The sequence below is a fragment of the Scyliorhinus torazame genome, chromosome 21, assembly GCF_047496885.1.
Source record: "Scyliorhinus torazame isolate Kashiwa2021f chromosome 21, sScyTor2.1, whole genome shotgun sequence".
Taxonomy (NCBI): domain Eukaryota; kingdom Metazoa; phylum Chordata; class Chondrichthyes; order Carcharhiniformes; family Scyliorhinidae; genus Scyliorhinus; species Scyliorhinus torazame.
This window is the reverse complement of record NC_092727.1, coordinates 9,518,203-9,530,986: the sequence shown is the minus strand read 5'-3', so window position 1 is coordinate 9,530,986 and position 12,784 is coordinate 9,518,203. Positions and strand designations below refer to the sequence as shown.

General features: G+C 50.9%; 1 protein-coding gene across 2 annotated transcripts in view; it reads right to left on the bottom strand.

The window, feature by feature from the left end:
• LOC140398154 (uncharacterized) overlaps positions 1–12,784 on the bottom strand; it is a 56,443-nt gene that overhangs the window by 24,347 nt on the left and 19,312 nt on the right. For both annotated transcript variants that reach the window (XR_011937428.1, XM_072486476.1), the window contains exons 7-12: positions 12,066–12,134; positions 10,824–10,884; positions 10,153–10,169; positions 5,380–5,437; positions 4,374–4,466; positions 56–116 (exon numbers count right to left, since the gene is read on the bottom strand). Coding sequence is in view for 1 of the 2 variants with exons in the window: in XM_072486476.1 (XP_072342577.1) it covers positions 56–116; positions 4,374–4,466; positions 5,380–5,437; positions 10,153–10,169; positions 10,824–10,884; positions 12,066–12,134 (359 nt within the window). In the remaining variant the exon portion in view is untranslated. The remainder of the gene's footprint in view (positions 1–55; positions 117–4,373; positions 4,467–5,379; positions 5,438–10,152; positions 10,170–10,823; positions 10,885–12,065; positions 12,135–12,784) is intronic.

Below are 12,784 nucleotides of genomic sequence, written 5' to 3'. Positions count from 1 at the left end.
AGACTTTCTGATGACACGTAAGACAAATCTATCCATTTTCAAAAGGTTCCCTTACCATAACCCTGTTTCTCCATCTGTTCCTTGCTGAAATCCATGTAAACAAGTCCCTCATAAACCTAAAATAAGAAAGAAATTTCACATTTGACTAATGTGACAACATATTTCCAAATAACACCTTCAATCTAACCCAACAAAGTATTACTTTTTCCACAGTGAATATTACCACATGGACCAACCACTTTGCACATAGCAAGATCCTTCAATCAGCAGGAAGAAATATGACCAATTAGCCTGTTTTTGGTCGGTGTTTTACCTCTCACAGGACGAGGGCATTACTGGCAAATCCAACATTTATTGCCCATCACTAATGATCCTTTTTGAAGGTGATGGTGCATTGCCTTTGTGGCAAATGAGTGACTGGATCAGTCATTTAAGAGTCAGTTCCAAACCCATAACCCAGAAATACACCTAAACGGACAAAGGCAGCAGACGAATGGGAACACCACCATCTGAAAATTCTCCTCCAAGCTGCATACCATCCTGGCTTGGAACTACATCACCAATTCCTTCACTGTCGCCGGGTCAAATCATGGAACTCCCTCCCTAACAGCACTGTGGGTCTCTGCACACCAAATGGGCAGCAGAGGTAGCTCAACACCACCTTCTCAAGGATAACTAGGGATGAACATTAATAAATGCTGGCTAAGGCATTACCACACACATTTCATGTAAGAATTTAAAAAGAGTCAACCACGTTCTTGTGGGTCTGGATTCACATTTGGCCAGATCAGGTAAAGACAACACCTTTCCTTCCCTAAAGAGTATTAGTGAATCAGATGGGTTTTATGACAATCCAATAGTTAGACCAAATCACCATTAACAGATATTAACTAGTGTTGGTTGCGGTAACAATATCAGCTACACCTGTAGGCAGAACACCTGCCGTGACATTCAATAGTGCTACAGAATTTTAATACATTCCGAACAGATGGGTTTGGTCACGATTTAACATTTCATCTAAAGATTACTGAAAAGACAGTACTTCCTCAGTGCTGCACTGATTCGCAGCATCAATTATGTTCTCAAATCCCAGAATGGAGGACAGATTATATCTTCTGTTTGAAGAATAAATGGGCATGCCAATTTGAAAATCATGCTAATGATACATCTGGGGCGACATTCTCCGACCCCCCCGCCAGGTCGGAGAATTGCCGGGGGCTGGCGCGAATCCCGCCCCCGCCGGTTGCCGAAGTCTCCGGCACTGGATATTCAGCGGCGGCGGGAATCGCGCCGCGCCGGTTGGCGGGCCCCCCTGCTCGATTCTTCGGCCCAGATGGGCCGAAGTCCCGCCGATAAATTGCCTGTCCCGCCGGCGTAAATTAAATCACCTACCTTACCGGCGGGACAAGGCAGCGTGGGCAGGCTCCAGGGTCCTGGGGGGGCGCGGGGCGATCTGACCCCGGGGGGTGCCCCCACGGCACAGGCCCGCCCGCGGATCGGTGGGCCCCGATCGCGGGCCAGGCCAGCTGGCGGGGCGGAAATTCCGCCGGCGTCGGCCTAGCCCCTCAATGTTGGGGCTCGGCCCCCAAAGATGCGGAGCATTCCGCACTTTTGGGGCGGCGCGATGCCCATCTGATTGGCGCCGTTTTGGGCGCCAGTCGGCGGACATCGCGTCGTTTCCGGAGAATTTCGCCCCTGATTTGTGCCAATTTAATAGTCACCTAATTTTGTCATAAATCATTCTTTTGGTCAACAGATATTTATATTAAAAATATCATTATATTAAAATTAGACTGTAATGATATACTTTAGACATATTCAGAATTTCCTGGTATTTGTTCAGGATTTAGAGCTCTATTATTAGCCAAGGTCGGCACTGCCTATCATCCACTCATTCCAGCCCATGATCGCCTGACTCCAGGGGCGAAATTCTCCTTAATCGGCGCGATGTCCGCCGACCGGCGCCAAAAACGGCGCAAATCAGTCCGGCATCGCGCCGCCCCAAAGGTGCGGAATCCTCCGCATCTTGAGCGGCCGAGCCGGACTGATTTCCACCCCGCCAGCTGGCGGCAAAGGCCTTTGGTGCCCCAACAGCTGGCGCGGAAATGACATTGCCGGGTGGCGCATGCTCAGGAGCCTTAGCGGCCGCTCACGGCATCCCCGCGCATGTGCAGTGGAGGGGGTCTCTTCCGCCTCCGCCATGGTGGAGACCATGGCGAAGGCGGAAGGAAAAGAGTGCCCCAACGGCACAGGCCCGCCCGCGGATCAGTGGGCCCCGATCGCGGGCCAGGCCACCGTGGGGACACCCCCCGGGGCCAGATCGCCCCGTGCTCCCCCATGACCCCGGAGCCCCCCCGCGCCGCCTTGTCCCGGCGGTAAGAGAGGTGGTTTAATCCACGCCGGCGCGACAGGCATTCTAGCAGCGGGACTTCGGCCCATCCGGGCCAGAGAATCGCCGGGGGGGCCCGCCAACCGGCGCGGCGCGATTCCCGCCCCCGCCGAATTTCCGGTGCCGGAGAATTCGGCAACCGACGGGGGCGGGATTCACGCCAGCCCCCGGTGATTCTCTGACCCAGTGGGGGGTCGGAGAATCTCGCCCCAGAGGTCAGGGGCGAAATTCTCCCCCAACGGCGCGATGTCCGCCGACTGCTGCCAAAAACGGCGCCAATCAGACGGGCATCGCGCCGGCTCAAAGGTGCGGAATGCTCCGCATCATTGGCGGCCTAGCCCCTCAATGTCGGGGCTAGGCCGACGCCGGAGGGATTTCCGCCCAGCCAGCTGGCGGAAATGGCGTTTGTTGCCCCGCCAGCTTGCGCGGAAATGCGGCGCATAGGCGGGTGCGTCAGCGGCCGCTGTCAGTTTCCCGGCGCATGCGTGGGAGCGTCAGCGGCCGCTGTCAGTTTCCCGCCCATGCGCAGTGGGGGGAGTCTCTTCCGCCTCCGCCATGGTGGAGGCCGTGGCGAAGGCGGAAGGGAAAGAGTGCCCCCACGGCACAGGCCCGCCTGCGGATCGGTGGGCCCCGATCGCGGGCCAGGCCACCGTGGGGGCACCCCCCGGGGTCAGATCGCCCCGCGCCCCCCCTCCAGGACCCCGGAGCCCGCCCACGCCGCTTGGTCCCGCCGGTAAATACCAGGTTTGATTTACGCCGGCGGGACAGGCAATTTCTGGGCGGGACTTCGGCCCATCCGGGCCGGAGAATCCAGCGGGGGGTCCTGCCAACCGGCGCAGCCCGATTCCCGCCCCCGCCCAATCTCCGGTACCGGAGACTTCGGCGGGGGCGGGATTCACGGCGGCCAACGGCCATTCTCCGACCCGGCGGGGGGTCGGAGAATGACGCCCCTGGGGCTGGATTCTCCATTATTGGGACTATGTCCCCACGCCGGGGTCAAAACGGTGGAGTTTTACTCCTGAAAATCCTGGAATAAAGGGACACGAATTCCCAGCCCTGCAGGGGGCTAGCAGGGACCCGGAGTAAATCTCGCAGCTTTTGCTGCAGATACGGGGCGGAATTCTCCGACCCCCCGATGCCGGGCCGCGATTCTCCACAGAGCTGGCGTGGTCGGCGCAGCGCCAGTCGGGGTATGCGCCGACTCTCCGGCCCAGGCCGGCAAGCCGATTCTCTGGCCCGGATGGCTGTCATCAAAAAGCCAATCCCACCGGCGCTGTTCTAACATCCTGTGAGCCGGCGGGACCTCAGCGTTGAAGGGTCCAGGGGTGGCCTGTGGGGGGGGGGGGGGCCTCCGTAGTGGCCTGGCCGCGAATGGGGCCCACCAATCGGCGGGCCCGCCTCTCTGTCGGGGGGCCTCATTTCACCCGCGCCTACTCCTGTAGCCCTGCGCCATTTGGCGTCGGGGCCGGAATGGGGAAGAAGGCCACTGCGCGTGCGCTAGTTGGCGCCGGGCCAACTGCGCATGCGCGGACTCCGCGGCACTGGGTTCAGGCCGGGATTGGTAGCTGGAATGGCATGGGCGCTCCAGCGCCGTGCTAGCCCCCTGTGGGCCGCAGAATGGGGTCACGGAACGGGCGCCAACGCCGGAGTAAAACATTCCCGCTTTTACGCCGGAATCGGCACTTAGCTGCCCGATGGGAGAATCCCGCCCATGGGCCCCCGCACTTTCGGGTCGGAGGCCGCGCATGGGCAAGCGCTTTTCCCTGAGTACGCCGCTTTTCGGAGCCCGCAGAATCGGTGAACCAGCGCCAGTCCCCATTTCTTGGGGGAACATCGATTTTCCGTCCCCGCGCCGGGCGCAAGTTTGCCGCGAGGGTGCAGAGAATCCAACCCCAGATCTACCATTCAAATTATACTGACAACTCTTGTTTCATTCAAATTTCATTCACTCCAGTCCATTATATTTTTCATATTTGAAGTATACCTGGACCACTCGATCCTGAAGTCCTGCTGTAATAATTAACTCTTCGGTCTCAACATTCAGAATAAAGTTTGCCCTGAGTGGCTTTGGTAAATCCTGTCAAAGAAAAAAAATTAGTTTAGAAGATTGAAAGAAAGGGTTGTTATTATCTTTATTCCATTAAGACAGCGTGTGCTTTGTTCCTTCTATATGAACTAAAACAAACATTTTATGAAAGGACAGTGTGGAACATGTCCCCTGGTACTGTCCCTTTGCACAGGTTGGCACTGGCAGGTTGGTACAATGCCAACCTGTGCCAAGGTGCAATGCCAGGCTGGGCCCTCCGTGGAGCCACATGGGTGGTGTTCCCATTATGTGTGGTGTGAGGCGGGGGGGGAGAATGCTGAGGCCATTGAGCGGGGGAAACACCGGTGGTACTTCCCTGTTGGGGGAGAGGGGTGCAGAGAATCCAATGATTGTGGAGTGGGGGGGGGGGGGGGGGGGGGGGGGGGTGATGAGTTAAACCTCAGCGCTGATCGGGATGCCCTCTAAAGATTGCACCCTATCTCTGTGGAGCCGGCCTTGCCGGTTCTATCAGGCCTGCCCCCAGCAGACTGAGAGTGAAAACCCCGCCCATTGATTTTTTTTCTTTTCTCTCGGAATGCTTGAAAATCTGGAATAAAAACTTGGCTGTGCAGCTGGAGAGGTACACCAATCTTCCGTCTGTGCCTGACACCGAAATAATATGGGGAAATTCTGCCCATAAAAACAGAAGACCATTCAGCCCCTCCAACTAGACCATGCTTAATTTGCATCTTTACTCCTCACTGTTGTAACTCATTGCCTAACCAAAATATATCAATCCCAGTTTTAACATTTGGAATTACTCCAGCAAGGAGTCAGTGCTCTCAATAGAGAACATTGACAAGAGGAAGAAAACTCCACTATATTATTCTAAATTGCCCTTCCATGATGGTTCTATGAAACTACTAAAGAAGATAAAAGTAAAAGTCAGCAGATGATTACTCACATCATCAATTAAATCATAGAACTTCATCAAGCACTTCAGGGTGGCAGAGACAATAGCACTGTAAAAAGGAAAAGATCATGTCGAAGCGAGACTATCACAACTGTAGGAACATAGTCAGAATGTGGGAATTTTACATAGATATGTACTGCATAAAATGTTACCTTTTTTTAACCATTTAAAAACCTAGGTAAAGACACAAGACCCATACCACAGGGGGGCACAAAGTTATAAAGAGTAGAAGGGAAGATAGGTTAGATGACACCAAACCTGGGTTTTAACTGCCTGAACATTGTAGAAGGACACGAAATACAGTAAATGGCAGAACCCTTAAGAGTATTGGCAGGCAGAGAGACCTGAGTGTACAGGTCCACAGGTCACTGAAAGTGGCAACACAGGTGGAGAAGGCAGTCAAGAAGGCATACGGCATGCTTGCCTTCATCAGCCGGGGCATTGAGTATAAACATTGGCAAGTCATGCTGCAGCTGTATAGAACCTTAGTGAGGCCACACTGAGAATAGAGTGTTCAATTCTGGTCGCCACACTACTAGAAGGATGTGGAGGCTTTAGAGAGGGAACAGAAGAGGTTTACCAGGGTGTTGCCTGGTACGGAGGGCATTAGCTATGAGGAGAGGTTGGATAAACTTGGTTTGTTCTCGCTGGAACGATGGAGGTTGTGGGGTGAACTGATAGAAGTCGACAAAATTATGAGGGGCATAGACAGAGTGGATAGTCAGAGGCTTTATCCCAGGGTGGAAAAGTCAATCAGTAGGGGACATAGGGTTAAGATGCGCAGGGCAAAGTTTAGAGGAGATATGCGAGGAAGTGTTTTTACACAGAGGGTAGTGGGTGCCTGGAACTCGCTATCAGAGGAGGTGGTGGAAGCAGTGATGCCTTGGCAAATACATGAATAGGATGGTAATGGAGGGATATGGACCCTGGAAGGGTACAAGGTTTTAGGTTAGATGGGCAGGATGGTCGGCGCAGGCTTGGAGGGTTTGAGGGCCTGTTCCTGTGCTGTACTTTTCTTTGTTCTTTGACAGAGATAATGGATTCCTGAGTGTTGAGGTGCTGGGTAAATTCAGTGAAGAGCTGTAGATGGTAAAATGCATTTTCATTTCAACATGGTGAGGAAAGAGATAAGGAAAATAACAACTTGCATTTCAATAGCGCATTTCACCATCTCAGGACATTCCAAGTCGTTTCACAATCATTTATGTACTTTTAATGCAGGAAACACCACAGCAAATGTGTACATACAACATTTTTTTAACCATTTAAATTTTACCATTATGTATCACGAACAGCAACATGATAAAGGCCAGATAATCTGGGGCGGGATTCTCTGATCCTGACGCTAAGCGTTGACGCCGTCGCATTTCTCGACGCCGTCAACACGGCTCCAGGATCAGCAATTCTGGCACCTACAGGGGGCCAGCACGGCGCTGGAGTGGTTCACGCTGCTGATCCGGCCGTGGAATGGGCGCCGGTGGCTGCGCGCATGCAAAGTGGGTCCAGCGTGAACCCGCGCATGTGCAGTCCCACCGGCGCAATTTCCGCGCATGCGCGGTGTCTCCCTTGTCCGCGCCGGCCCCGACCTTACATGGCGCAGGAGTACAGACTCCGGCACGGAAGAAAGGAGGCCGGGAGACAGTGAGGCTGGTCCACCGATCGATGGGTCCCGATCGCGGGCCATGCCACATTGGAGGCCCCCTCGGGATCGGACCCCCTTCCCCCCCACCCACAGGCCACCACCCGATCCTTCAACGCTGAGTTCCTGCCGGCTGAGAGCAGGTGTGGACGGTGGCGGCGGGACCCGGCGTTTCCACGACGGCCGCTCGGCCCATCCTGGCCCGAGAATCGGTGGGCCAGCCGCGTAGAGCGGCCTGCAACCGGCGCCGCGCCAACCATGCCAGCACCAACGGCACCGATTCTCCACTCTGCGGAGAATCGCGTGCCGGCGTCGGGGCGGCGTGGCGCAATTCGTGCCGGTCGCGGGGATTCTCTGGCCCAGCCCCAGGCTGAGAGAATCCTGCCCTCTGTTTTAGAGATTTTGCTTAAGGAATATGTATTGGCTAAGACACTGGGGAAAACTTCCCTGCAATTCTTTGAAACCTGGGATCTTTCACACACGGCCTTGGTTTAATGTCTCAAGCAATAGATGCAACCTCTGACAATGGAGAACCCTCAACGTTTTTACTCAGAAAGTTAGTGCTACCCACTGAGCTATGACAGATACAGACTTTGGGTACTGATTAACCACAAGCTCCTATCCATTCTCCCAACTCCCACTGGCTCATTATTCAGAACAGATATTAAAAAGAGAGGATCATACTGATGGACAAGTATAAAACAACGCTGATAATAATGTACGAGCAGAAGCTACAACTAATTAATAATCTTTATTGTCACAAGTAGGCTTACATTAACACTGCAATGAAGTTGCTGTGAAAAGCCCCTAGTCGCCACATTCCGGCGCCTGTTCGGGTACACAGGGGAATTCAGAATGGCCAAATTACCTAACAGCACGTCTTTCAGGACTTGTGGGAGGAAACCGGAGCACCCGGAGGAAACTCACGCAGACACGGGGAGCACGTGCAGACTCCTCATAGACAGTGCCCCAAGCCGGGAATCGAACCTGATACCCTGGAGCTGTGAGCAACAGTGCTAACCACTGTACTACCGTGCAGGCCCACTACAGACTACAACACTGCTCAGAGATATTTACCTGACACAGAAGGGGAAGGCAAATAAGAGGTATAATTTTTAAAATAAAATTCTATTAATTATGAACAATTTTACTAGGGAGATAAGAAGAAAGTGAAAATTTAATGCCAGAAAAGAGTATTTCATCTGTCAGGCTCAAGTATTCCAAGGGTAACAGCTGCTGATCAAATAAGTTCCAATATTTTTGACTTTCAAGAACCTCTGAGCTTGAGCTCATAATCTGTCATGGTCACAATGAGTAGTGACAGGATTGTGATGGATGGAATATCGTGATGGTCCCACCTTACCTAGCTTTTAATAAAGATTTCTAAATGTTTCATCACAAATCTCATCATCTCAGCAGAGGCCCCAATGGGGCAACACGCAGACAAGACGATCTGTCATGGGAAATACCAGTCAATAGTGGCAAACTGGTAAAAAAATTGGCTGCTTCTCGCTAAAAATGCCTCGGCACTGTTAATTACAATTCAACTGGTTTGCATTAAAGTCAACACGGGTGCTCAGCCTTAACATTTCTGCTTAAATTGAAAGAATTGTCAAGTTACAGGTTATGAAATAAATGGCCACAGATGAGTGCTATTGATATCACATAAAAATCCATAAACCACCATTTCAAAAACAAAACTACTTTAAAATATTTAAGCAGCGTTCATTTTTTCCTATTTCACAACTCATCACATTCACAGGTTTCTTGGTTGGAAAGGAATGTGATATGTAGTCGATAATAACCCTTAATAAATCTGGCAGGATGCATGTTTGGACAATATTTCATGGAATTGTTCTGAAATTTCTCCAGTGACCTGGTTGATCCTTTCAGAATCTCCCATTCTGAGGACATCAGGCAAAATACTCAACTCAACTAAGTCTCGCATATGGGTCTCTCAGAGAGGTGACATCCTTTGTGTTGTAGCAGTCACGCAAAATGCGAAATAATTTAATTACTACGAAATTCGCCAAATGTTAGCATCACATCTTCACTGACCTAGATTAACTCCTCCCAGTAAAGTGTATTAACGGTAAGATTGTTATATTTGTCAATTCCTTCCATGATTTTGTTGCATTCACTTTCAACCAGACTTCAAATTCCTATAACACCTTCATAACTATCAGTAGGAAGCTGGGACTATTTTCTCAAGAAAAAACTGTGAGGTTTTTAAAGTTATGAAGAAGATCGGTGGGGTAGAATTAATAAAGATTTTTCCAATTGTGCGAGACCACAACCACAGATGATAAACATGTGATAGTCTCTAATTTATCCAGCAAGGAATTCAAGAGAATCTCTTTACTCTGAGAACAGTGAGGAATGTGGAACTCCACATGGAGTCGTTGAAGTGAATAACAAAGATGCAGTTAACAAAATTAGATAGTCATATGAGGCGGAGAGGAATGGAAGGAAATGCTGACAGGATTAGATTAAGTATGATTGATGGAGGCTCGAGTGGAGAATAAACACCAGCTTTGGGTTGAATGGCCTGATACTGTGCTGTAAATTCTGTGTAATTCTACAAATATATGTCAGAAATATGGGTCCCACCGATCGGCGGGCCAGCCTCTCGGGCTGGGGGCCTCCTTTCTTCCTCGCCGGCCCCTTTAGCCCTGCGCCATTTGGCATCGGGGCCGGTGTGGAGAAGGGAGCCGCTGCACATCCACGCATTGGCGCCGGTGCCACTGCGCATGCGTGGACCCCGCGGCGCCCAGTTGACGCCGGGATCAGCAGCTGGAGCGGCGTGGATCACTCCAGTGCCGTGCTGGCCCCCTGTAGGGGCAAGAATTGCTGATCCTGAGGCCATGTTGACGTCATTGGGAAATGCGACGGCATTTCCAACAGCGTCAACAGCCTCAGGATCAGAGAATCCCGCCCAACATTCTTGCCATTCCAGCAGCAATAGTACAATCAGAGGGTCCAACAGTAGCACAGTCTGTCAGCTAAGGTTACACAGGTGAACTGAGAGGAAGAATTCTTGACCAGTGTCTCAGTCCAAGGATTAGACAATATTCAATTTTCTTTTTACAGAAGTCAATATATTTGTTCAAAGACTTAACACCAACCTGCTTCCAGCAAGGCCCTGCAGAAAGACAATCACAGGGGAAATTAGATAAAATGTCTCCCAAAGCTACACAGAAAATACTCCCAAAAGGGTCCCCCGATCCCAACAGCTCAGCTGGAGTGTTCATTTGAGCCTCAGAGATTAATAATCAGTTTTAGCCTTGTTTACTTCTTTCTGTAACATCCACCTGTTCCTGTTCAATTCCACCCACCCTATGCTCAAATCTTTAATCTACCAAGTAGAGCACCACTAGCATCCTACTTCATTTCACCCATTTGTTATATATTTACCATTGAATGCAGTGCCCTTGGACTTAACACTCTTCTGTTAGACCAACTCCTGCTTTGACCTAAATATCATAGTTTCTTTTGAGTGCCATTGTTTCAAAACAAGCATTAAATATTATTATAAAAACAGAAAATGTTAAAAAAATTCAGCAGGTCTGGCATCACAAGTGGAGAGAGAAAAGAGTAAATGTTTCGAGTCCAACATCACTCTCCTTCGGTTGAATGCAGGAGAAGTCATAGCGGATTTAAAACGTTAATTCTGTTTGTTTCTCTTCACTACGTGCTGCCAGACCTGCTGAGCTTTCCCAACACTTTACAGTCTTATTTCAAATCTCCTTCATCCACAGTATTTTGCATTCGTGCATCTTTTCATAAATATACTCACCACCTGCCGTGGTATATTAGTGTCATATTTTAGAGTGAAGTTCCTTTTGGCTAAGGCGATTCTAGAAAATTGGAACACAAAGTTCATCAATAGATTTAACTGAACTGCAGAAAAAGAAGTGATTCTTTAAGATTGTTAGACTTTTATTTTTTTATTTTTAAATAAGCATGATTTGACTTGGAAAGAACTTGCAATTATGTACCACCTTTCATGACCTCAGGATGTCCCAAAGCACCAATGAAGTACATCTGAAGTGTTGTAATGTAAGAAATGTGACAAACAATTTGCCCACAGCAAGGTTTAACAACAGATCAGATAATCTATTTTAGTAATGTTGGCTGAAGAATAATTATTGGGCGGGATTCTCCGCGAATCGGCAGGGCGGGCCACTCCGTCGCCGAGGAGTGGCGTGAACCACTCCGGTGCCGGGCCTGCCAAAAGGTGCGGAATCCTCCACACCTTCAAGGGCTAGGCTGGCGCCGGAGTGTTTGGCGCCGTGCCGGCGGGCTTGGCGCCACGCCAACCAGTGCCGAAGGGCCTCCGCTGGCTGGCGCAAGTTGGCGCATGCGCGGGAGCGCCAGCGTGTGCTGGCGTCATCCCAGCGCATGAGCGGGGGGGGGGGTTCTTCTCCGCACCGGCCATGGCGGAGGTTGCCAGCGGCCGTTGCGGAGGGAAAGAGTGCCCCCACGGCACAGGCCCATCCGCGGATCGGTGGGCCCCGATCGCGGGCCAGGCCACCATGGGGGCACCCCCCCGAGGCCAGATACCCCTGCCCACCGCCCCCCCCCCCCCCCCCCGAGGACTCTGCAGGCCGCCCGTGGAGCTAGGTCCCGCCAGTAAGGACCTGTTGTGATTTACGCCGGTGGGAGCGGACGAAAACGGGCGGCCACTCTTCCCATCGCGGGCCGGAGAATCACCGTGGCGGGGGGTGGGGCTGCCAATGGCCCCCGACCGGCGCAGAGTGACCGGCGCAGGAGAATTCGGCAGCCGGCGGGGGCGGGATTCACACCTCCCCCTGCCGATTCTCCGACCCAGCAGGGGGTCAGAGAATCCTGCCCATTATTCCTGGGCACAAGGGAGAATTCCTCTGCTGTTTTTCAAAATAATAGCCCTGGAATATTTTATGTTCATCTGAGCGCACAAGCGGGGCCAAGGTTTAAAATATTATTATTATGAAACACACTAATGTCAGCAATCCATTGTTTAAACTGGTGATTTCACACAATCTAGAACTTTTCTTACCCTTGTTCAGAGCAGTATTGGTAGAATTTCTTACAGGTTGCTTGTAGTAACCTCAGGCCACCCAGATATCTGCAAAAAAATACCTCAATTTAGCACTTTCACCAATAGATGTTTCTCGCACCCGTCAATGCTTTAGCCTATTCCAGAGTGCCACTCTGTTCCAAAGGGGACTGAATAATTCTAAATCAGTTCAAACACATTCTCTGAAATACCCTCGGGGAAATCCTGATGGAGTTAGCATCTCACGAGACATATTTAATTGTGGTGTAGTGGCTGTCCGATTGTAAAAATCCCACAGATTTACCAATCCCCGTAAGAGAGAGGCATTTATTTGTCCTACCTTGTGAAGCCTACAGAAGACTTCAGTCCAACTTTGGTTGGTTCGCTTTTCAATGGTCTCTCAAATGGCCTAACAAGCCACTCAGTTGTAGAAGCAATCATTGCTTCTGAAGGCAAGAACAGGCAATAAAGGCAGTCCCACCAGTGTTACCTGAATGCATGGATGACGTAACAAGCTTCACACCCAGAAAGGGCTGGAACCTTATATTAATATACTTACTGAGTCTCCCCCACCACATGATCCTCCCTCACTGAATATTCACACCTTGCCAACGTGACGTCACGTCAGCAAGGTTTACACAGATTCTGAAAAACATGAATCATTTAAGGGGATTTTCCCAGAGGGCAAAGGTAAGTATAGCCCCTGGGGCGATAGAGAC